The sequence below is a fragment of the Ursus arctos genome, unplaced genomic scaffold (assembly GCF_023065955.2).
Source record: "Ursus arctos isolate Adak ecotype North America unplaced genomic scaffold, UrsArc2.0 scaffold_12, whole genome shotgun sequence".
NCBI lineage: Eukaryota > Metazoa > Chordata > Mammalia > Carnivora > Ursidae > Ursus > Ursus arctos.
This window is the reverse complement of record NW_026622786.1, coordinates 7,099,008-7,125,341: the sequence shown is the minus strand read 5'-3', so window position 1 is coordinate 7,125,341 and position 26,334 is coordinate 7,099,008. Positions and strand designations below refer to the sequence as shown.

At 39.6% G+C, this 26,334-nt stretch overlaps 1 protein-coding gene across 3 annotated transcripts in view; it reads right to left on the bottom strand.

The window, feature by feature from the left end:
* Positions 1-26,334, bottom strand: part of NOTCH2 (notch receptor 2) — a 161,550-nt gene that overhangs the window by 77,488 nt on the left and 57,728 nt on the right. For 2 of the 3 annotated variants that reach the window (XM_048220190.2, XM_057310331.1), the window contains exons 3-4: positions 12,259-12,518; positions 8,314-8,649 (exon numbers count right to left, since the gene is read on the bottom strand). In XM_048220190.2, the coding sequence (XP_048076147.1) occupies positions 8,314-8,649; positions 12,259-12,518 (596 nt within the window). Of the gene's footprint in view, positions 1-6,885; positions 7,419-8,313; positions 8,650-12,258; positions 12,519-26,334 lie in introns of those variants that run through there. The other variant, XM_048220191.2, reaches the window with a different exon arrangement.

Genomic DNA, 26,334 nt, shown 5'->3' with positions numbered 1-26,334 from the left:
TAAGAAAACATAGGAGTGAAGCTCTATAACTTGGCCTAGGCAAAGCTTTCATAAATATGAACAAAAGCACAAGCAACAAAAGAAAAATTAGAAAGTCTGGACTTCATCAAAATTAAAAACATTTGGGGAGAGGGGTAGGAGAATGGGATAGGCTGGTGATGGGTATTAAGGAGGGCACATATTGCATGGTGTGCTGGCTGTTATACGCAAGTAATGAATCATGGAACTTTACATCAAAAACTAGGGATGAACTGTATGGTGACTAAGATAATATAATAAAAAATATTATTATAAAAAAAAAGATACCATCAAGAAAGTGAAAAGACAGCCCACAAGATGAAAGAAAATATTTGTAAATCATTTATCTGATAAGAGACTTGGATCCAGAATATACAAAGAACTCTTACAGCAATAATAAAAATACAGTATAAATAATATAATAATAAAGAGGCAACTAGCCCATTGTAGAATGGGCAAAGGACCTGAACAGACATTCCTCCAAAGATGATATATAAATGGCCATAAGCACATGAAAAGATGCTCAACATCATTAGCCATCACAGAAATGCCCATCAAAACCACAATGAGATGTCATTTCATACCAACTAGCATGGCTATAATCAAAAAGACAGACAAAAACAAGTATTGGTGAGGATGTGGAGAAATTGGAACCCTCATATACTGCTGGTTGAAATATAAAATAGTGCAGCCACTTTGGAACAGTCTGGCAGTTCCTGAAAAGGTTAAACAGAGTTACCATATCACCCAGAAAGTCCTCTCTTAAATATAGACCCTAGAGAAATGAAAATACATGTCCACACAAAAACCTGCATAAAAATGTTCACAGTGGCATTATTCATAATAGCCAAAAAAGCAGAAGTAGCCCAACTGTCAGCTAACTGAGGAATGGATAAATAAAATGTGGTGAGCACTGAGTAATGCATAGGATTGTTGAACCAATGTTTTACACCTGAAACTAATGTAATATTGTATGTTAATCATACTTCAATTTTTAAAAAGTAGGGGAAAATGTGGTAAATCTACAATGGAATATTACTCAGCCATGAAAGGAGTGAAGCACTGATACCTCCTATAACATGAATGAACTTTGAAAACATTAGGTGAAAGGAGCCAATCACAAATGATCACATACGTTTCCATTTATATGAAATGTCCAGAACAGGCAAATCTATAGAGACAGAAAGTAGATTAGTAGTTGCCTGGTGCTGGCAGAGAATTAGGGACCAAGGTAATGTGACTACTGAGAGTACAGGGTTTTTTCTGGAGTGATAAAAATGTTCTAAAATTGATTGTGGTGATGGTTACACATATCTGTGAACACACTGAAAACCCCTGAATTGTACACTTCCAAGAGCAAATTATATGGTATGCAAATTGTATCTCAATAAAGCTATTACATTAGGGGGAATACACTTAAAACAATGCCTGATGCATAATAAGTGATCTATACATATTAGCTAATACTATTACATATGAGTAGCATCCAAACAGCCCTTAGAAATTATCTACTCTAATCCCTTCATGTTAAAGATGAAGAAGTTGAGGGCCATATGGCTGACTTATCAAGTTTACATGGCTAGTAGGTAGGAGTCAGTACTGAACCAGTTTTAATCAGTATGCTGTCTGGGATCCCAGAGCTCCCTAGCAAAAATCTGCAAAACTAACCTAAGGATAAAATCTCCCATGTCTGAGAAAACTCAGGCCAAATCAGTTCTCCTCCAGAGTTAAGACAGGATTTATGCTTTAAAAATAGAGATCCAGACCTCTTTTTGGAAATAGCTAGCAAATTCTTGTAAGAAAGTCCACCCAAGGAGGGGAGGTGGTGGTAAGGGTTATATGAATAAGTTACAGTGCAATCACTTCTTAAAAATGTATTTTAAGGTTCTAGGGGAAAGGGAAACAGACAAGTCTCCAGACCTGTGGGTGGGATGGGTGTAGCAGGCTTACAAAGAGGCTCACATGATCATACTAAAAAGAGTCTACTGCTTAAAGCCAATTCACATCCTTAAAAGGCCAAAAGGAGAGAAATTAAACTTAGAAGGAACATTTTAAGACTGTGCTGTTATAAAACCATGGCCCACGTAACTGATAAATGATGACAGTGAGGGTGGGGAGCAGAAAAGAATCTTTTGAACTTGTCATCCCACACAGAGAACAGCATCTCTCAAGAAAGCATCCACATCTTTCCATTTTCATACACTGGGATGTGTGAGGATGGAAAGCCTTACAGAGAGACACAAAGAAGAGAGCAGACAGAGGAAGATAAGATGACACAACTAGGATTCTCTCAAACCAGGCTAAAAGTCCCCTGGAAGAGCTTTAGTCCACAGCGATGAAAGAGTGAGGGAAAAAAACAGGAATGTCTGAAACTGGACAAAGGCAAAAAAAAAGGTACAAGTCTACTTTCTCCTCCAAGCCCCCAAGAAGAAATCTGACACAAAAGCAAACTGCTCCCATATCTGTCCAGTTGGTTTTCTTGGCCAACATCTACCATTCTCCAAATGGGCCCAGATGAGCTTGCTGACCCTCATGACTGGCCCATGTATCCCTGGGCCCTACCACCCACCCAGGCTGCTGCTCCTACATGCCTCTCTTGATATCTCCCTAATGATCTCCACTCTTCTGAATTCATCACCGAAAAAGTAAAAGAAATAAGGTGAATCAAAAAGAAAGAAATTCGGTATATATATATTGTAAATTATGGAATACAATAATTCTCTTTTCTATCACATTCAATTCATTCATTTGTCAAATATTCACTGGGTCTAAATTTTGTGCCACACACTAAGTTGGTACTGGGAGGAAGAGTTAAAATGAGAGCGTCTACTGGGAAAGACGAACAAATAAACAATCAGTTTGATACGTGCTGTGCTAGAGGTATACAAGTTACCAAAAGACCTTGGGGAAAGTCTCCAATCCCCATGGGGATTGGGAACATAGAAGGCATTTCAGTGAAAGAGGTGCCTTTGACACATCATAAAGAATAAGCTCTAGGGGCACGTGGGTGGCTCAGTCAGTTGAGCATCCAACTGTTGATTTTGGCTCAGGTCATGATCTCAGGGTCGTGGCATGGAGCCCCGTATCACGCTCTGTGCTCCGGGTAGAGTCAGCTAGAGTTTCTCTCTTTCTTTCTCTCTCTCCCTTTGCCCCTCCCCCACTCACAGTCTCTAAATAAATAAATAAATAAAATCTTTTTTTACAAAAGAATAATTTCTATATAAAAAGGCAATGTGGGCAGGGAAGGTGACAGAAAGCTAAGGAGATAGCATGGTCCAAACTACTGAGCATAGGAGAATTGGAAAGACTTCCAGGAACATCAACTAAAACTGGCACTAAAATAATGCACCCTGGAAAGTGGTATGATCATTTCTGCAGCAGCTCCAGAGAAATCTGCCAAAGTATGACTAGGATAATACCCAAGAGAAAGTTACATGCCCCTGCATATGAGAATACAAAAGGGAATTATTTCTAACAGTTTTTAAGCTCAGACACAAAAGCCACAAAATGGGCTTAAGCTTTATTTTAATGATATGGGGGTATCACGTATAATCAGCCTGTAAAGTACAGAGGTAGTTCACGAAGAATAAGCCTCCATTGTTTGGAGAGGACAGATCAGACAGCTTCTTATGAAATTTTTTTAAAAATCATAAAGGAATAGACAGGTATAGCAGAGAAAGAAAAGTAAAGTACATTGAGGACTGGCCAACCCAAATGTGAACTCACAAGGCACAGCCAACAGATCCAAACAATCTACTGTTCTCTGACCATCTGTGCTACTTTTTAAAATATTCACAAACACAAAAACAGCCTAATTCATTCTCTCCCCACTATTCGGCCCTAACCCAAAAATACTGGGAATTGATGATCCAATAATTTATTTTCTATGTTGCTCTTACATTAAAATTATTCGGGCTGAGTGTCCCTCTTCAGGGCTTCTGCTAAAGACTTATTTAATGGTAGCCCACAAAGGATCTGGATTATTAACAGTTGATCATCCAAGGAGAAAATGAAATATGGTTCCTTGGTTTGATTCGATTAGTTCCCTCTTGAATATATTCCTTTTTTCTTCCCTCTGTGGAGAAACACTTCTTTCTCTGTTACACAAGATGAGTCACTTTTGCAGTTTTAATTCCCTCTCCATGAGTCTTACGGTAATACTCAAATACTAGACTCATATTACTCAACCATAAAAAGGAAAGAAATCTTGCCATTTATGACAACATGGATGGACCTAGAGGGTATTATACATTAAAAGAAATAAGTCAGACAGAGAAAGACAAATACCATATCATTTCACTTATACGTAGAATCTAAAAAACAAAACAGACTCTTAAATATAGAGAACAAACCAGTAGTTGCCAGAAAGGAGGTAGGGGTGGGAGGATGGGCAAAAGAAGTAAAAGGGATAAAGAGGGACAAACTTCCAGTAATAAAATAAATACATCACGGAGGTGAAAAGAACAGCAGAGGGAATATAGTCTGTAATATCGTAATAGTGTTGTATGGAGACAGTGACTACACTTACTGTGGTGAGCACTGTATAATGTATAAAATTGTCGAAACACTATGTTGTACACCTGAAACTAATATAACATTGTATGTCAACTATACTTCAATAATAAAAATTTAAAAATCAACTCACAGTAACTATAGTGTCGTTTGCAGGAAAAGAAGTATAACTTGACCATTTGAATAGTCACTAACTTATGTGTGGTTCACTGACTTTCAGAGTTGAAAAGGACTCTGAAATTCTTATCCAGTACCAGAGTACACAAGAACTAAAGGAGAAGCCACACTAAGTCTAGGAAGTATGGTACCAGGAAGAAAAGGAGAAGACCAAAATTACATTCTCAACACTAAACTCACTTGGTTGATAAATATTTGTGTGCCTCTTATGAACTTGGCACTGTTTTGGGGTGCTTGGGATACATCACTAAACAAAAACAAAGATTCTAGCTTTCACTCTGAAGAGGGGAAGGGGCGGCAGAATTTGGAAAAGACAGACAATAAACAATAGACATAATGAAGTAAATTATATAGTGCAAATTATATACTAAGCAGATGATAAGTGTTACAGAAAAAGAAAAAGTAGACCAGGGCCAATAATTAAGGGGGGAGGGAGATGGTTACTATTTGAAATAGGGTGATTAGGGTAGGCCTCAATTAAAAGTGCAACGACTTGAAATGTGGCAGGAAGCACACACGGGAGTTGCTTAATACCATAACAAGCCTTTGTCCCTCCTGCTGACTTGGTTTCTCCATTTTTAGAACTGAAACAATGATTCTCTTCAAATAAGGGTATTATTTACATGGAGATAGTGATTATTATTTTAAGTAACATTTTAGTCTCTTGAATAGTGTGCAGCACAATGGAAGGAGGGGCAAGGAGAATGGTATTGCATTATGAAAAGGACTTTCTCAGAAAAAATAATCTCCAGGCACTATTTCCCTATATGGAAATAAAGTTAATACTTTCCAAACTCCACCTGGGACATAAAAACAATGAGCATAAAATCTTACAAATTGTGTAAATACATACTGCATCATCTATTGTTTTGAATTCTCTTTAAATTTCTTTTTATACATTGTCTAAGCTGATGTCATCTGTTTTAGATCATGCGACCCCAAAAGGCAAGAACTAGTCTACTTAAGTATCTTAAATATCTGCATGGTGCCATACATAGGCTGATATGTAACAGAGTATTTGAGTATCTCCTACTTTTTTTTTTTAATCCAAACATGTCAAAGCATTTAACAAAAAGTGTCACACATTTTCAAAGTACCTTCAGGGATAGACAAGCAGTGCAGTACGATGCGGTAAGATGTAGAGGCTTTAGAAATAACGTCTCTGGTTTTCAGGCCTCAGCCTAACCACATGTTAGCTGTGCAACTTTGGGTAAAACTTAACATCTCCAAACTTGAACTATGGGTAAATCACTTAACATCTCCAAACTTGAGCTGTTTCACCTGGGAAAACTAGAAAAATATTACCTTTCCCCAAGGTTTTTGTATAATTGAGCTAATGGAGGCAGAAGTACCTGGCACAGTGCCTAACTCATAAAAGGCATTGGATAAATGTTAGTTTTCTCTTTGCCAAATCTTCTCCCCCCCCCCACATCCCCATCCCGAACCCCAACACAGACACAGACACACAGACACACCCACAACCACACACACACACACACAGGCCCACTTCATTAGTGAGTAAACAAATGTCTTGCTTTAAAGTACAAGCAGAGCGTAAAAGACAGCCAAGATCTCCTTACTTCATCCCACGAGCCCTGGCAGCCTCTCAGCTGTGGAATCCCTGGTTATTTCCTTTCTCAAGGAGGAGATACTATTCTGGTTTGACAGATCCTTTCCTGGACACACTCTCAGAATTCCCTAAGGTTCTTATCGTGGCTAATGGATAACAATGCAGAGACTATGGGAGTGAACAATCACTCTCTCTTAGCTAAAAACTTCCTTTATTGACTTCTCTGACTTCCCGTCAGTATTTCTCTGCCAAATCAACCTCTTGTTCTGGGCAACTATTAAAAATAATTTTCTTGAAATGAAAAAACACATTTAGCTTTCAATAATAAATCATGCTAATCTCAATTATTCGCCACTTAGACTATTAGATTATTAGAATATGTGTAAAATTAAATTGTTTACATTTGTCTCCTTCTTTAACCCTTAAAATATGGCCAACAGATATGGGAGTGAAGAAAGATATCTTTTAGTTATTTCTTCTACAAGATAATGTGGATGACAATAATACTCAGTCAATAAAATTTACTTAGTGTCTACAATGATAGCATTACCTATTCTTCATTGAAAGAGAAACCGAAAGCAATACAATTAAGAGCTTGTTCTTGCGGCTTACAGTTAAATGGGATGAAGTTTTTTATTATGTGGCAGCATCCTGTATCACTCTTTTCCAAGCACATAGCACAGTGCCCAGAAAACAAGTGGCGTCAATAATTTTTAGTGAATGAAATGAATTAATTACCATTTGGTTTTATACCAAGAACCAACATACGACCTTTAATCCCCAAAAGATAAAACACGCAATCCCATTATATGTGAAACACATCCACGACACCAGAATCTAAGATTCTCATTTTCTGAAAGAGCAGCTAGAACAACTTCTTTCTGAGGCACTTCTGCTTACTTAGCACTTTATTCCCCCCTACAGTTTTCCTTCTTTTGTTTTTGAACTAAGGATATTTGTATAAAAACGGAATCTTTGGGGGCGCGTGGGTGGCACAGCTGTTGAGTGTCTGCCTTCGGCTCAGGGCGTGATCCTGGCGTGCTGGGATCGAGCCCCACATCAGGCTCCTCTGCTGTGAGCCTGCTTCTTCCTCTCCCACTCCCCCTGCTTGTGTTCCCTCTCTCGCTGGCTGTCTCTGTCTCTGTCAAATAAATAAATAAAATCTTAAAAAAAAAACAAAAAAACGGAATCTTTGTTGCTTACTAATTCATCTGCTCCAGCTGCTTGTGTTCTGTTCCCAATCAAAATTCTCGGTTTTCAACCTCCTCGTCATTTTTACAAGAGGTTAGCGAATTGGCTGGGCTTGCTCCTTTCTCCATCTCTACAGAATCCTGGGCCCCAAGCTCCCATGTATTGCTCTTTTCTTGGCTTCTATTTTGTAGTTATGTCTGGATGTGACATACCTTATCTATCAGCATGCATCAAGAAGTACCCATTGAGTAACACAGCATTACCCCAGTTCCAAAATTCTCTAGCTTCAAGTCAGAGCAAGGTTACTCAAAGTCAGAGAGGGTACATGGAGAGGGCCAGGAGCCCAGGGAACATTACAAAAGAGTACACGGGTACATTTAGGTAGGTAGGAAAATAATCTATTATTCCTTCAGAGGTGAAAGCATATAGGAAAGTTGATCACCTACTATTATTGTCAATTCAGTTTAAAGCACTTTACTAATCACACATATTTTTCAACAGCTAATTCTCATTGTGTTCCCTTCCATTCCATAGGCCTATCTGTCTCCTTCTCAGAGCTGTTTCTCTTATTTCTTGCTGTTCCTCCAAAAAGGACAATAAACAATTTCCTAGCCACTCATCATCATAAAATCTGACATGTTAAATTACCCCCTACTCAGTTTATGGACCCTATTAGCTCATAAAACTCTTCCCTCACCAGCAACCCACCCCACACAAAATCCCTATTTCCCCTTCTTCCTGCTCAGAAGGATATTTCCTAAAGGAGCAACTGAGCCACTCCCACCACCTTTCTTCTGCACTGAAGGTGTTTCCCCCAACCCCAAGACACTAGGGGCTGTCCTTACCTGGAAGGCAGTTGCATTCAAACGTGAAGTCACCAGTCTGCCGGCAGGTGCCACCATTGACACAGGGGGAGGGTGCACAGGGCACGTAGGGGCTGTCACAGTGCTGACCTGTGAAGCCCTGGGGGCACTGGCACTGATAGGAACCTGGTAGGTTGAGGCAGGTGCCACCATGCTGGCACTGTCCTGGAATGTCACACTCATTGACATCAGTCTCACACTTCTGTCCTGTGAAGCCTGTGAGGCATTTGCAGGAGAACTGGTTGGCCACAGTGGTACAGGTACTTCCATTTGCACAGGGATGAGACAGGCAGGCATCAGTCCACTGGCACAGCTTACCTATGGAAGGAGAACAGAACTCAGTGCTCCCCACTGAAGTGGGAGCCAGCCTCAGCCTCAACATTCCACGTCTCCCACCCATTCAACAGCTCTACTGTGTGGAGACTCCCTAAACTCACTGAACTTCACAGGAGGCCCAAATCAGAGCCTCCTCAAGATCACCTGATATAGTCACTGCCTGGCGCCCTCAGGCAAATACAAAGACTTAGTGGAGCACATTGCAGGGACTGTAGGCTAGTCATATGAAGCCCATCCTTGCAGGATTCCAGCCATCCCTTCAGGGGCAAAGAAAGGTATGGATCTCCCTACTGTCTCACACCTTGTCTTTGCATAAGCTGCGCCTCTCTTTGGAATGCCATCTTCCTTTTTGTTTACCTAGTGAACTTCCACTTGACAACTCTACTCATAAGTTACCTTATTGCCCTTCTCAGCTCCCTAAATCATTCTCTCTCACACACATATCTGCACATGTATATACACACCCCAAATCTGCTGTTTCCATTTATATCACCCATAACATGGGCAGGGGCTGGATCCCTGTAGTAGACTCTCAAAGCATGTCTTCTGAGTGAATAGAAGAATGCATTGATCTTTTCCACAATATACAATCACTAACAGACCTCTTATATGATAGAAACAAGTCAATGCTACTTTTATTTCCTTTAAACACAACCCACACACGTATTCTGGGAAACATTTTACTAATTGTGGTCTTGCTATAAATACTGCTTGATGTGTTTGAAGAGGATGAAGAATCTCTGGCTACTTATCTATGAAAAAAACTAGAAGCTGTTATGAGAATAAAGGTCTAGAAAGGTACGTCTTGTGGACTCTGAAGTAGGAAAATATAAGAGGAAGCCAGAAGACTCTGATGTGTTGGATCCTAAGGCACGTCTTTGAGGCAGAAAGACAGAGAAAAAAGAAAAATTCCCATGCTATTAGTAAATCTGGTATTCATATGGATTTTTGTTTTCATTAGCTTAAGCTTTTTGTTTTTACCTAAGATTATGAGAACCCCCTGAACTTGTTAGTATTCCAATTGGTTGTCTAGGTAAACATCCAAATATCTGACCCCCATAGAAAAACAAATGAAAGCCATGACAGCTTTTCTAAAAGGAAGAAGGAGGTGACACATGAGCACACAGAAGTGTTCTCTATCAAGGAATGTCACATCAAAGGGGAAAGGTACACTAAAAATTTGGGCACAGCAGGGGCGCCTGTGTGGCTCAGTCAGTTAAGCATCTGCTTTCAGCTCAGGTCATGATCCTGAGGTCCTGGGATCAAGCCCCATGTCCAGCTCCCTGGTCAGCAGGGAGTCTGCTTCTCCCTCTGCCCCTTTCCCCACTTATGTGTGTGCACGCGAGCTCTCTCTCTCCCACTCTCAAATAAATAAATAAAATCTTAAAAAAAAAAAAAAAACTGGGCACAGCACATGTATCTCAAGATGTTAAGCAGAGAGAAAAAGAAGGAACTAAAATTCTTCTTCCTATTTTTTCTTCATTCCTCTGAGAGGAACTTACCTACAGTAGGGAAGAGATAAAAATGGTTCCTTCTGGCAACTATGTGTATAGAGTATTTGCCTACAACTGAAACAGAAAGGTCCCTGAACCTGTGCTACGTACAGGCACTAACTTCCCACCTCTGCTTCTTCAACTATGAGTGGAGATAAACCCAAGAAGGTCTGACTAGGTGGGGTATAAGGGCTACCACAAAACCAAAAGGGTAAACTTAACTGTTGTAATTCCTAAAGACAGACAAAAGTGGCAGATGTGTGAAAATAATCAGAGCCCTGCAAAACACCAAGACGAGATCCTTTTAAGGGCAAAGGAAGAAGTTTTAATATGGGGATCATTTCAGAGTAACATCTTAATTATTAAGAAGACATTACTGCCATTTTCACTAGTCAGGATTAAAATGTTTTAAATGGCTATGCCTTCCCTTTGCTTGTGGAGCAAAACAATTCAAAACTGACAATCAGGAAAAAATTATTCTTTTAACCACCAAATCTCTTCAATGAATCACAACAATTCTGTCATGGTCGTGATGAAGATAATGGACCATTCTAACTATCCTCTACCACCACCAACATCTTTTAATGAAAAATCAATAAAACAAGTGTTCCAAACTAACCAATCCAGTCTAGTTTACTGAGTACGTTTTTAATTTTTGTTCATCAGATTTACAGAATTGCTAGTGTAGCGGGCAACAAGATATTGAATGGTTCTGCTTTCCTCATCTAACTTAATAAACATCTATGGCTCATTTTGAATAAAGCTCAGACCCACCTTTGAAGAACTCACAATCTAGTCAGATGAAAGACATATAAAAAAATATTACAATAAAATGTGATACATTAGATAACAGAACATAGAGACTGCTTAAAGGAATCACACACAAAAATGTCACTAAGACAGAATTTTAAATAACATTGGGCAATCACCAATTGTAGAAGAGGGCATTCCAGGCAAAGGGGTGTGCAACAGCATGGAGGCAACAGGAAATATGACATTTTCAGGAAATGATGAGAATGTTGGTGTGACTAGAGCTAGATGCTTGTGGGAAGTAAAGCTATAAAAAGATGTAAGGCCGAGACCATGACAGGCTATGGAAGCCACGTAAAAGGGTTTGCAGTCGACTCTACAGATGATAAAAAGTCATTAGACATTGTAAGCAGGTGAGTTTGTGAGATGACTGGCATCCACGATCAAAGATGTGGCAATGGGACAGATGAACAAGATGGACAGAAAGTAAAAGCAAGGAAACCAGTTAGGAAACAACTGCAGAAGCCCAGGTGAGGACTGACCTGTCACCAACGTGGACAGGATAGACCTCAACTGCAGAGCAGGAGAGGAAATGGAGAAGAGTAAACAGGTGAGAGGTGCTTCAGGGGCTAGGTTAGGGGCCTGACTCTAAGTGGGGTAAGGGAGAAGGGGGATCTAGTTTGAAATACATGGACTATACATCACTACCACCCCATTTATATCAACATGTTGAATGTGAGGTACTTGTCAAGTTTCCAAGGATAATATGCAGCACATAGTTAGAAATATGAGCCTGAATGTAGGCTAGGGGGGAGTGAAATGGATGACTAGAAGAGTCACCAGCAACTGATGAAGATAATGACAGCTGAAGCCACTGGAGATAGCTGGGGGAGCTGTGATAAGACTCAAAAGAGGGCTCAAAACAGAGTTCCAAGGAACACAAAAATTTCATGGATGAGGACAAAGCAATGCAGAAGCAAAAGGAATAGTCAGAGTACAGAAAACCAGAAAACCAGGGCCCTGAATGTCTAGGGAGAGATTTCAAGCAGCAAGTAATCAATAGCACAGACAGCTTTTCTTCTAGGGATGGTGAAATAAAGTTCTGATCCCCAATCTTGACATATATACTTTAGGCAGTCAAATATTTCTGCCTTTCTCTTTCTCTCCTCTTAGAAATCTCAAAAGGAAGTTAAAGATAGTTGTCTGGAACACTCTAGTTCCTTATCATAATGTTAAACATACACCAGAGTTAGAGGATCCTTAAGAACTACATGTCAAGATCTAAGAGATGCTAAGGAAAGGTATCTGCTGAGAATAGGAAAATATAGCCCAGAGTCACATTTATTACCTGTGAAACCAACTTGGCAGGTGCACTCATAGTCATCCCGGCTACGCACGTGGCAGGTGCCTCCATTCAAGCAGGGGTGAGAAACAAAGCAGGGGTGAGTGGTCGAGTACTGGCAATCATCTCCTGTGAACCCCAGGGCACATCGGCATGTGGCTTTCCCCAACATGGCCTGGGCCATACACGTCCCACCATTCTGGCAGCGATTCTTCTCACAGGGGTCTCGATGTTGACAATATTCTCCCAAAAAACCCTCCAGACATCTGGAAAAGAGAGGAGGAATCCATGAAAACACCTGACTTCTTGTAAGTCCAAAAACTTAAAAGATAACGCAGTGCATTCAAGAAAACACTATAGACTGTGAATTGAGAGACCTAAAGGTGCAACCTATAAAACTGCCTTTGTTCAGAAGCATGAGAGACTATTGACTCTAAGAAACAATCTGAGGGCTTCAGAGGGGAGGGGGTGGGGGAATGGGAAAGGCTGGTGATGGGTAGTAAGGAGGGCATGTATTGCATGGTGCACTGGGTGTTATACGCAACTAATGAATCGTCGAACTTTACATCAAAAACCAGGGATGTACTGTATGGTGACTAATATAATATAATATAATATAATAAATAAATAAATAAATAAATAAATAAATAAATAAATAAATAAAAATACTAAGGCTGGGGTGCCTGGGTGGCTCAGCTGGTTAAGAGTCTGACTTCGGCTCAGGTCATGATCTCTCCTGGGATGAGACCCGCATCTGGCTCTATGCTCAGCGGGGAGTCTGCTTCTCCCTTTCCCTCTCCCTTGGCTCCTCCCCCTGCTCCTGCTCTCTCTCTCAAATAAACAAAAACTTAAAAAAAAAAAAAAAAAAAAAAAAAGTGCTTAGAGAACCACACACTCTCCTGTCCTTTCAAGTCTTGGTTGGTGACAGAATACCAGGTGGGTGACCCAGCATGGTCTGCCATGGCCGGTCAGCATAATCTTTATCAAGGGAAAATGCAACCACAGCTTTTCTCATGTAGGTATAGGCTGGCATGGTGTACCAGCACTTTTTTGTGCAGCATTGTTGATACTTGTCTATTTAAATTCATTACCTTTCTCATTTTGACTAAGTCATTTGTTAGGATTAAGACATTCACATGATAATGCATGGACTGACCCACTTCTCCTCTCCAATTTAGAATATAGAAAATATCATGCGCTTTCTCTCAATTAAGCACTGAGAGATAGTAAGTTCTTTTCTTGTTTCTATTGAGACATCAACTGGCCTGTATCTAGATTTCTGGGTTATGTTCAGGGGTTACATTTCTCTATGATGGAGAAAGAAAAAGGCGGTACAGGAAAGGGGAAGGATTCAAAGGAGCTTTTTAAAAACTTAAATCTGTTCAGATATAAATAGCAGGCAGCTTTTTTTAACCAAATAAAAAAGCACAAAATATAATGAAAATAACACAAAAATACCTAAGGTACCATGCAAATGCCAAAGTGAAGAAGAGAAAACAATTCAAGAATAACATTCTATAACATTCTCCATGTGGTGTGTTGAGGAATCTTTTTATATGCACCCATTGATTCATAAGATATGCAACCATCCCAAATTGTGTGTAGTATTTACAACAATCCTACATTCTCTAAACAGCATTAAAAAAAAAAAAGGAATGGATAGTCCCATTTTCCTAATATAGAGGTTATTTAAATGAGACCTCTAAGAAGCATTCAAACGTAACACAAAGACTTTGATTCTAACTATAAATTTTACCATGTGGCTGTCGCCTCAGATATTTGGTTGAACCTATTTCTCCATTTTACTTTTTGGAGGATAGAAAACTAGGTCTACAAGGCTGCTCCATCATTACCTCAAAGATGACACACTTAAACCAATAAAACTCCCCCCCTCAACACCAGCTCCCATCACCCCTCCCTATGTGCAGATTCTATGTCCTGATTCTCCCTATCGCCCAGACTTAAAGCACCGGGGTTGTGTTTTCCTCCTTCCTATCTTTGCCGAATCATATCCAAGATGTTTCATTAGGCACTGGTTGGCAAGGTGAGGTCTTCAGAGGTCCCAGTTATTGAGAAAAGGAGGGGGACCAGATATTAAGGAACTAAGACAGAACACGCCCAGAAGAATTGTGCAGTAGTTAACATGGCTGGAGGAGGAAACAGAGCTGGTAGGTAGCTCCAGTGGTAGTGATGTAACTGGTGACATACTCCTCCCCTCTTCCTAGACCTGAATACAGTAAGCATGGCAGAGCCAGGAGCAGCTCGAGTTCTGAGCATCTTCATGAGCAGGTGAAGCTAGAAATGGAGAGGCAGTAAGGAGGGGGCACAGCACTAAAACCAAAGACTGGCTGAAGTGTCTGTGAGGCGTCTGCATCTCATACGGTCAGAAGGCCTGTTTGGAGTGAGTCCTGGTGCTGTGACCTTAGACATGTTACTTAACTTCACTGTTAGTTCTCTCACATTTTAAACAGTTAATAAAGCTACCTACATTGTTGTAAGAACTGAACAAAATCAAGTATGTGAAGAGCCGTATGTTAAAAAGTTTTGCAAATGAAAAACATTTTTTCTCTCTTTAAACTTATTGAGGAAAATATGATGCTTTATTCAAATCACAGCTTGATTTGATACTAGGTTATTTTCTGATTTTTTTAAAGTAGAAGAACAAAATCTGTCAATGTAGCATAGCCAAAATTATCCCTGAGCTATATTATTAAAAGCATTTGTAAGTTATGTAAGAAGTCTGTTATGGATGATGTTAAAAACTGCAACACAATTCTCACTCACAGTGGCAGTCCTATGGGCGTTAAGCCTGGCTGACAACTCTAGATTCACCCATACGGAAATTATTCACCTTATAAATAATGGCAAACTTTTAAACCTGGGTGGGCTTTTCCCAGCTTTGCTCCTGGACTATTACACCACCACCGCCTCCCCAACACTATCAGATGGCATCTGCTCAGAGAATGCAAGTTTATTTAAATGTTAATATCATAAACATGTAAAGAAAACATAAGGTTCCCAGGAAAACAGAAATGAAACAATATGAAACTTTCTGGAGCCAAAGAAGAATATTCCTGAATTATACGTCACTAGGGTTTAATCTTCATTGTTGTTCCCTACGAAGTACAGGAAAATAAGTTTCAACTAAGGTATGTTTAAGAAACCAGTAAAAGCAAGGGCGCCTGCGTGGCTCAGTCATTAACCGTCTGCCTTCGGCTCAGGGTGTGATCTCGGCGTTCTGGGATCAAGCCCCACATCAGCCTCCTCCGCTGGAAGCCTGCTTCTTCCTCTCCCACTCCCCCTGCTTGTGTTCCCTCTCTCGCTGGCTGTCTCTATCTCTGTCAAATAAATAAATAAATAAAATCTTTAAAAAAAAACGAAAAAAAGAAACCAGTAAAAGCAGAGGTGGGCAAATACAGCTAGTAGACCTACTATGGTCCACTGCCTATTTTTGTATGGCCCATGAGCGAAGAGTAGTTTTTACATTTCTGAATGGTTAGAAAAATGCCAAAAAAAAAAAAAAGATAATATTCTACATTTGAAAATTATGTAAAATTCAATTTTGGTGTCCATAAATAGTCATATTGGAACACAGTCACACTCATTCATTTATGGATTGTCTATGGCTACTTATGCATTACTGGGTTAAGTAGTTGTGATGAGACCATTTAGCCTGAAAAATATTTACTATATGGTGCTTTATAGAAAAGTTTGACGGGTGCCTGGGTGGCTCAGTCAGTTAAGCATCTGCCTTTGGCTCAGGTCACAATCCCAAGGTCCTGGGATCGAGTCCTACCTTGAGCTCCCTGCTCAGCGGGGAGTCTGCTTTTCTCTCTCCCTCTACCCCTCTCCCCACTTGTGCTCTATCTCTCGCGCTCTCTCTCTCTCAAATAAATAAAGAAAATAAAGAAAAGAGAAAGTTTGCCAACTCCTCGGTAAGAAAATATATGATGCCCAATGCTATATAGAGCATCCAACATGCTTATTAATAATGATGTTAATGATGACAAAGAAGAATGTTCTCATTTCAGTTTCTTCAAAGAATATTGCACTCATTCATTCATGAAACAAACATTTAGTAAGTGCCTATTACGTGCCAGATATTGTTCTAGTGCTAGGAAAGTCCTTGAACTTGTGGAGTTTAAATTCTAGTAACAGAAGACAAAAAATAAGATTAGTAAGTAAAATACATAATTTGTTTGGTAGAGTTAAGTGCTATGAAAAAAATAATAAAACAGGAAACGGGGGATGGGAAGGGATGGAAGTGGGAACAGTAGGATGTAGTTAAATGAAATATTTTGATTTTAAATAGGAAAATCAGAGAAGGCCTCCCTGAGAAGGCACATTTCAGTCAACACGTAAATGAGGTGAAGGACTAGCCATGCAGGGGAAGTGTGTTCAAGGAGGGGGGAACAGCAAATACAATGGACCTAAAATAGGAAACAGTCCTGGCATGTTTGAGGAATAGCCAGGAGACCTTTGTGGCTCTCCCAAAAGGATTAAGAAAAAGAGTAGCAGATAAATGGATGAGAGCCGTACTGTGAGGCAGATCATGAGGAGTCTGTAGACCACCATGAAGAAAGCTTGAGGTTTTTACTCTAGGTAAGATAATATAACGTACAACTGACTTACTTTCCCAAAGTTCATAAATAGAACTAGATCTTATTTCTATGTGAAACTAGACCTACTGTTAATATAATAATACTCAGTTTCTTATTTAAAATGTTCTAGAGGGCTAGACATCAATCAGCCTATTCCTTTACCTTAAAACATGTACAAATCTCTTTTAACCTAACAAATCTCTTAAATTAACAAATCTCTTTTAAAATGTTTTAGTGAACATTTTTCACTAAGCCCTATTTCCCTTTCCAAATTCTTCTTCCACCACAACCAAACTCCTGTAACTGCGGCTTAATTTTACAGAGAGTTTCCCTTTCTCTTCCATCTAGTTCTTACTTGTCCCTTTGCAACAAAACTTTCATTCTAATTATCACCCAGAAATTATGCTCTCAGAGCAATGACTCTCCCTTTGTCAAGTTCAGTCTGAAATTTCATCATAAAGAAATTCTCTTTCCTGGAGCACCTGGGTGGCTCAGCCGACTCTTGATTTCAGCTCAGGTCATGATCTCAGGGCTGTGAGAGAGAGCCTCGAGTTGGGCTCCTCCAAGCTGGGCGTGAAACCTGCTTGAGATTCTCTCTCTCTCTCTCTGCCTCTACCCCTCCCCACCCCTTCTCTAAATAAGTTGATTAATTAAGAATAAACCTAAAAATATTTAAGGAAATTATCTGTCCTATAGGAGGTGTCTCTGACCACATCTCCTATCATTTTAATCTTTTTACATTTGGTTTCTAGGACTCCCTCTATCTCAAAGCTTGGTAAATTCTTAGTCTAGGTTGCTGATTCCTCTTCTCCTTCTTCCCCATCAATTATGGGGAAACTTTAAGTTTGGGATGCACTGCTCTTTCCTCTCATATGCATTTCTTACTGTTGTTGCTGTTGATTTGGTTCTGAAGAACTACCTTCATGTACCCACATGAACAGCTCCAGCTCCATATGTTCCGTTTACTAAACGTCATCTACCTACCCTAATATACTCTGCAGTACTTGAAACTGAACATTTGAAAAGTAGGATCATTTTCACATGAAACTTTAATTCTTCCATTTTTCTAAGGTCTCCATTCACTTTTGGTTACTGCTTTTAAGTTATATGTAACATTATCATATTCTGACAAGTCTTATTAAGTGAATTCCTACAACACTCCCCATTCATATTTACAGTTTCCTTTTTGATATCAATTCCATTCACTTTTGGTTACTGCTTTTAAGTTATATGTAACATTATCATATTCTGACAAGTCTTATTAAGTGAATTCCTACAACACTCCCCATTCATATTTACAGTTTCCTTTTTGATATCAATTCTGATCATCTTAAAAGCCTCAGGCCAGATATTATCCTTGGAATAACAGAATCTTGAGACTCAACACACCCTAAGGTAATCTCTACCCAATGAGATAATTCTTTCTAAGATATCCTTAGAAGATGATTGCCAGTCTCTACTTGAATGTAAGCAGTTAAGCATGGTGCCTGAGTAGTAGTAAGAATTGAATAAATGCTTGAAGTTATTATTGTTCTTGCTATTAAGAGTACAGATTCTAGAACCAGAGCACATGGATTTCAATTACAGCTCCACATTTACTTGATGTGTGACCCTGAGCAAGTTATTAAACTTTCTTGTTGTAAAATGGATTTAATAATAGTGCTTACCTCATAGGGTTTTTAAATAATTGTAAAGTGCTTAGAATGGTATCTGGCACATAGTAAACACCATGCATTTGTTAAGTAAAATAAAATTAACAGCTCACTACTTCAACAACAGAATAGTTTTCAGTGTGGGTGGACTGCATTATCAGAAAGCTCTTTCTTGACTCTTAATCATAGGAAACAAACTGAGGGTTGCTAGAAGGGAGGGAGCTGGGGGGATGGGGTAACTAGGGGGATGGGGTAGCTGGGCAATGGACATTAGGGAGGGCATGGGATGTAATGAGCACTGGGTATTACATAAGATGGATGAATCACTGACCTCTACCTCTGAAATCAATAATATATGTTAATTAATTGAATTTGAATTAAAAAAATAAATAAATGAAAAAGGAAAAAAAAAAGCTTTTTCTTTCTGATGTCTTAAATTCTGTCTCTCCTCCTTGGTATATATCCAAGAGAGCTAAAAATGTAAGTCCACACAAAAATTTGTAAAGAATATTCATAGTAGTATTAGTCATAATAGCAAAAAGTAGAAACAACCCAAATGTCCATAAGCTGATAAATGGATAAATAAAATTTAAAAATGGATAAATGGATACATAAAATGTGGTATATCCATACAATAAAATATTATTTGGCCATGAAAAGGAATGGTGATCTGATACATGCTATGACATGGATGAACCTTGAAAACATAATGCTAACTGAAAGAAGCCGGACACAAAACACCACATGGTGTATGATTTCATTTTTAGGAAACGTCCAGAATAGGCAAATCCACAGAGTTAGAAAAGAGATTATTGTTGCCAGGGGCTGGGAGGAGGGGAAAACAGAAACCACAGAGAGCTTCTTGAGGGTGCAGATAATAAAACACATTTTGAAACTAGATACTGTTGATGGTTACACATATCTGGAATATACTAAACACCACTGAACTGCACACTTTAAAAGAGTAAATCTAATACTATGTGATTTATATCTCATCTAAAAATTTTTTTGCCTCCCTATAATTTTCACTTAGTGGCTATCACCATTCTCTAGAATAAAAAATGAGCCTTCTGCTTCTCTAACGAGTAGTCCTTTAAGAACTTAAATATAGTTATATTGACCCTTTGGTTTCTTTTTTACAGGATTCAGTACTTTGGACTATTTCTTAGTATAAAATTATTTCCAGATCTCCTCACCATTTTAGTGGCTCTTCCATGCTTAAGTTAATAATAGTAATAATAGTGACCAACATTTTTAAAGCACTTACTGTGTATTATGTATTTGCCACGCATTTTATAGCTATTATCTCTTTTATTATTCCCTATAACAGTATTGGTATATTATGATCCACATTCTGCATATGAGGACCTTGAAGCTTAGAAGGATTAAGATTTCACAGCTAAGAGATAGCAGAGGCAGAGTTCAAACCCACATATGACTCCAAAGCTCATGTACCCCGAACACTGGGCCATCCTGCCTCCTCCTATGAGATGATTCCAGTTCATCAAAAACCTCTTTAAAACATAGGGCCCCAGGGGCACTGGGTGGCTCAGTCCGTTAAGCATCTGCCTTCAGCTCAGGTCATGATCTCAGGGTTCCCTGCTCAGCAAGAAGACTGCTTCTCCCTCTCCCTCTGTTCTCCCTCCCACCCCAGCTCATGCTCCCTCTCTCTCTCTCATAAATAAATAAATAAAATCTTAAAAAACAAAACAACAAACAAAGGGCCACAAATGAGGGGGAAGAAAACACACATGATCTTACCAGCACAGCATAAAGCTTGGACTATCTGGACACTGTATTTTTACTATATTGCAGCATAAAGCTATGTTCACTTTTTTAGAGGCCACAAAATACTATTATGAGCTACTGAACATACAGTTAAAATGCCAGATCTTTTTTTTTCACACGAACTACTCATGCCATATTTCTTGCATCGTATACTTTACACTTTTTTTTTTAATTTATCTATTTGACAGAGAGAGAGACAGCCAGCGAGAGAGGGAACACAAGCAGGGGGAGTGGGAGAGGAAGAAGCAGGCTCCCAGCAGAGGAGCCTGATGCGAGGCTCGATCCCAGAAAGCCGGGATCACGCCCTGAGCTGAAGGCAGACGCTTAACGACTGAGCCACCCAGGCACCCCTACAACACGTTTTTCAACGCAGTAATTGGACTGTCACCATGCTGAATCTTTACCCCAAGTTTCTTTGACTGAGATAACTTTTACACTTTATTTCTATAATCACAGAATTTCAGCACTGCACCATATCTCAGAAATCAACTAGTCTGAACCCCTATTTTACTGATAAGAACACCAAAGCTAACTGACCTGCCCCAAATTTGCCGTCTGTGAATCTAGTAATTTCCCCCAGTTTTGCACCATCTACAACTATATCTCTATCTTTACCTAGATCTTTTATCAAAACATAAAACAGTACTTAACTGAACATATTCTACTAGGTCTTGCCCCAACACTGGCATCTATTCAGTCAGCTCTACCATCTTGGTTGCACCAGCATCCTAATTCACATCTCTCCATAAGGATAGCCAGGAAATCCCTTGCTAATACTACTTACAGAAAATCCTTTTCAAGCATAATTTTGATCATGTCACTTCTCTGCTCAGAAACCAGCATTAGCATCCAGCACTTCGTATCCAAGTTTCCTAGAATCTATCGCCTACTTGTCTGCCCTACTTCTATCATCAACTCCCTTACTCCTTAGTAAAACACTCCAGATTACTTCCATACTCTTGCCTACTGTTCCCTATATAAAAATCTTCTAAAACTTTTCCATCTGCTCAAAATCTGTGTCTTCCATTACCATCCATCTTCCAAACCATCTCACCCATCTCTCTACCGGTATGGCACTACTTTAAGCAACTGTTACGTTATGTCTTTCCTGAGTTTCTCAGACTCCCATTTCATATCTTGTACAGAAGGTCATGTCTTTAGATACTTGGTACAGGTACCTTGAATACCATGAGCTCCTAAGCAACTGGTTCCAAAAAAGGTTAAATTTCATGTGATAGATAAAGTCGGTCTCTCGATCCAAATACGTTTCCAAATCCCCTACCAAACCCACACTGTGCTCTGCCTGGTAGAACATGGGCCAAATCAACCCTAAGAATCATTCTGAGGTATAAGATTATCCTCATGTCCCAGGAGGCTAAGGAGAATTATGGACAGGGGAAGAAAGGAGATAAATGGGTAAATGAGACAGAAATAAAGGACCCCTATTTCCTAAGGCAAGAGATCTTTCAAATTTGCCAGTCCCTGTTCAAATGTAATACAAGTATACCATATACCATGTTAGTCTGAGTGGAAATTAAGACTCTCGGCCTGAAAAGAAGAACTTCCATAGCTCCCTTCTTGAGATGGCTCAAGTTGAGTTTGGTCAGAGGCTGGAAACATGGGCTAATCATTCAAATTCTCTCAGAAATCTGTAGTTCCAGTAAGTTATTACCTCAAGTATAATTTTTGGAAAATAGCCTGTATCTTGAACTAGAGGTATGTGTTAAAAAATTTCTTAAAAAAAAAAAACACAAATAAACAAATAAATCTAACAGCTGCCTTTTGTTCCCAAAACTGTCTGAATGCCTCCCTTCTGAAAGGAATTTTTCACTTATTTTAGTAGTTCTCTCAGTGACTTCCTTCTATTCTGTCCCCCTTCTCTAGTTTTGGAACTCTGAAAGACTACAGTTAACAGAGGAGGCTGTGAATACAGGAAAAGTTTTGGGGGGCTTTTCCCCATAAAATAATTCCATGAACTAATCTGAATATTTAGCAGGCCCATACACAGATACATACTTGCCTTTCTTCTAAAAAAGTCTGCCATTTCTGACATGAAGAAGTCCACTCTTTCATTGTTACTGTTCAAACACACATGGGGGATGGGGGAGGGGGGAGAGAAGGAAGGAAGAGAAAAACAAGGGATTCCTCCTCCTGGAACTAGAAAGTATTCCAACTGGAAGGACGCCCATACTGCCCCCTCCCCCGTCCCCCCCAGTAAAACAGATGAGAAGCAGACCCCAACTCTCACATGTCACCAGCAGCCTGGATACATTTACATGTAGCCACTTTACAGATTTCAAGGAAGCTGGGATTTGAATAGCAATTCCAACCTATCTGACAAAGGCTGCAGCTCAACACCAGTCTCCCCAGTAATACAGGACAGAAAATGTTGTTCTTTCAAGTTTCCTAAGTGAATAGCCACTCATCTAGAGAAAAGCTTAAAACACTGTAGCAGCTTGTGTCAGCTCCAAGATGACTGAAGCCTGAGCAGGAAATAAGCACCCTTTTCCAAATAAAAGCCAGTGTTCTCTCTCCTTGTTTTCTCCACCAAATGTTCTATATCAGCAGGGTGAGCCCAAATTGCATCCAGGGCTTTGCTGCAGCTCTGCCTTTAGCTTTTTTTAGTGAGGATTTGGTCATTAAGAAAATAAAACAACAAAGCAAAACTCCACCGCATACAAGTGGAAGAAAAAGAGAAGCGTGCTTCACAAAACAGCCATTTCAAAATCATGATTTTTTAAAAAACTATACAGAATGTGGAACGGAGGGGAAAAAAATGTCTCATGTGGGTTGCGTCGGCCCCGCAGCTGCTCCTCATTAAAGCGCCTCTTTACTCCCTCTGGGCTAGTTTCCAGCAGAAAATTCTTTAAACAGAACTCTGCTTTCAACCCACTTTCTTCTTGCTCTGGACCTCTCGGCCCCCCAATCCACACTGGCAGCCTGCCCTAGCTGAGCTCTAGAGGGGGGAAGCTGTCGTTAAGGTAAATGAGGTAAAGACAGGAGAAAAAAATAACAAAACCCAGAAACCAAATAAAGCATTGGTCAGTAACAAAGTTCTGCAGTTTGAAAAGTCCCCAAATCAGTCTGTTCTTTCCTGTGACCATAATGCCAGTTCAGTTTCCTGCCCCCTCCCCCGCTCCCCATGTTAAAGTAGATAAAAATAATTGCTAACAGCCAAGGCTAACTGTAACCAGTGAAAGTTCCTCTATAGCATTTAATTCCCAAGGCTCCAGCTACATACTTCTAGATGCCCCAGAGCCTACGGAATCAAGCCTACATACACTGAGGGTGGCATTCAAGAGGACCATCCCACTAGTCTAACCTCATTGTCCCCCTACTCCATGCCTCCAGTTTGATATCTCATCAGACTGTCAACTTTTTCATTCTATAACTCTGTGTAAAGATAACTAACTGGGTTACGCTAATTACTGACTTGGTATTAAAAAACAACACAGGAAGACTCCTAGTTAACTTCCTGGTAAAGTGGGGAAGAAAAGGGAAGAAGCTCCGTCATGTTGACTTCTTGCCATTCCTACTCCCACAATCACTCCCCTCCCCCAAAAAGAAAGAAAGAAAGAAAAGGAAATACTACAGCTTACTCAGCAAGAAGAGAAAACAAAAAGAGCTAAAAAAAAAAAAAAAAAGTATCTGTGTATGCTTAGGGCCCAGTACTGGGCTGGTTTGTGGTAAAACACACTTTCTAGGGCTTTGCTGGTTTGATGTAAAGGAAATAAAGACAAATATACAATCAATACTCTCTCTCTCACACACACACACACACACACACACACAAACTCATGCACACGCACACACAAGTTTTTACCACAACTAATAAACAAAGACTACCAAATACTGCAGGACAGCCCATTTTTCTACTATGTAAATTCAGCTTCCTGAACAGTACATTTCTGCTTTTCTTGTAGAAGTATTTCAGAAAATGTTAATCTTGGTTCCCACATTAGGCTGAAAGCTTCCAAATTAAAAGTTTCCCACAGGAAAAGAATTTTACGGGGAACTGTGTGGCTGGGAATTATCTTCTGAAACTCCACCTCACTTGGTTTCTGTGTGTGCAGGTTTTTCACCCCCTTCTCCATTCAAATAAAGCAATAAACAGACATGTATTTTAATGAATCCAAACTAAAAAAAAAGAAGCTGCAGTGGTACTAGTTTTAAAGCTGTTAATTCAGGGCATCATTCATCTTCATCAGAGACTATGAAATCAGTAACCACTGCAATGGGAAACCATGCTTTATTTACACAAGAATTTGCAAACACCCTTATCTTCCAGTTTACAGTCCGGGCTCATTTATCAGAACTCAAAAGCTGAACCAAGCACCCAGGCTCTTCAATCATCACTTGAAAGACTGGGCAAGGGCACACAAACAGTGCTGAAAGACTTGCGTTGCTGCTATAATAGAAGGTGGTCTTCCCTCTGTCTTCCAGCACTTATTCAGTGCCTTGCCATATTCTACTGCGCTAACCCTGAGAAAATGTCTACTTCTGATTACAGCATGGCAAACATACTCCAAACATCTGAGTTTACAAAAAGCACCCTCCACAATAATAGGCAAAAATGAATGACTTAAGCCAGTTTTTCCCAAGCTTTTCACTGTACTATCACTGCAAGGAGTCTGCAAACACTTACAGAGCATTCTCTAGACTACTAAAGAATGTCCTGTGTCCTTATTTAAATGGACTGCAGATATTATTAGGATTATTAACATATAAAGGTATTATATAGTGGCTATTGATTTTTTTAGTGGAGTTTGGTATTATGCATTGCACTTCAAACAAGAGATGGAAAATGGTCTCAACTCAAGATCATCTCTCCGTTATGCATTACATTCTTCTGTCAGCTCCCAGAAAGTGCTACAGTGCACCACTTCTCACCTCCAGACCTTTGTACATGCTGCTCACTCAGCCCAAGACACTTTTCCTGACCCTTTTCTCAGAACTAAGCCCTAAAATTCCTTCAAACTTCTGCTTAAATGTTTTCCTCTGAGAAACAGGCTTGATTCCCCCACTGCACACTCCCATAACCTTAATATATCATATCACTCATTATCCTTTATTTCGATTATTTGTCTTCCCAACAGACTAAGAACCGTTCACCACCACACTAACACAATAATTAGTATATAGAAAGCTTTCAATTATGCAGTGCTCACATTCTTAATGGAAGTAAAAAGGAAAATGCAAGGGTCCATGGAATCCTAAAAAGGCTCTTTAATTATACTCAAAGTTTGGGAACCATCAGGTTGAACTATTTATCCAAAGGATTATCAAACCTAATTAAGATTCCTAATACAGAGGACTTCTTAACCCTCATTCACCCCTAAATCATTCAAAATGGACTAGTCAACCCCACATGGAGATTTTTTAAATCACATTTTCCCCCCAAATATGAAGTTACCTAAAACATGCATGTGTGTGTACACGCATGAGCGTGCAAGCACATACACACACACACAGCACCTTTTTTTCTCTTGTACTTCTATTAATCTTTTATTAACCTTTGATAAAACATTGGTTATATGAACCACCAGAAGCCTGGAATCCTGAGGAATAGAACATCCTACGAAGTAGCCTCAGTAGCATGAACTGCTAGATTCTTAAGAGACTGAACAGTAAAAATTAAACAAGATTTCAGAGAAGAAAAATGAGTATGGGTGCCTGCTTTCTGTTCCCCAGCGCGAGTGGATGACTGCCTTCAAAGTTCTAAAGTCCAAAAAAATGTCTGAAAGTGAAACAGCTCCAAAAGCTTATGGTTTGGTCTGAAAAGATTCCTAGTTCAAAAATAATTGTACCCAGGGGCACCAGGGTGGCTCAGTTGGTTGGGCATCCAACTCTTGATTTCATCTCAGGTCATGATCTCAGGGTTGTCGGTTTGGGCCCCGCACTGGGCTCCACGTTGGGCGTGAAGTCTGCTTGAGATTCTCTCTCTCCTTCCCCCTTCCCCCCAAAAAATAAATGATGATAATTGCACCCAAATCCTATCAAACCAAACCTGAATGTAAGAGAAGGCTGGAGAAAAATCTGCA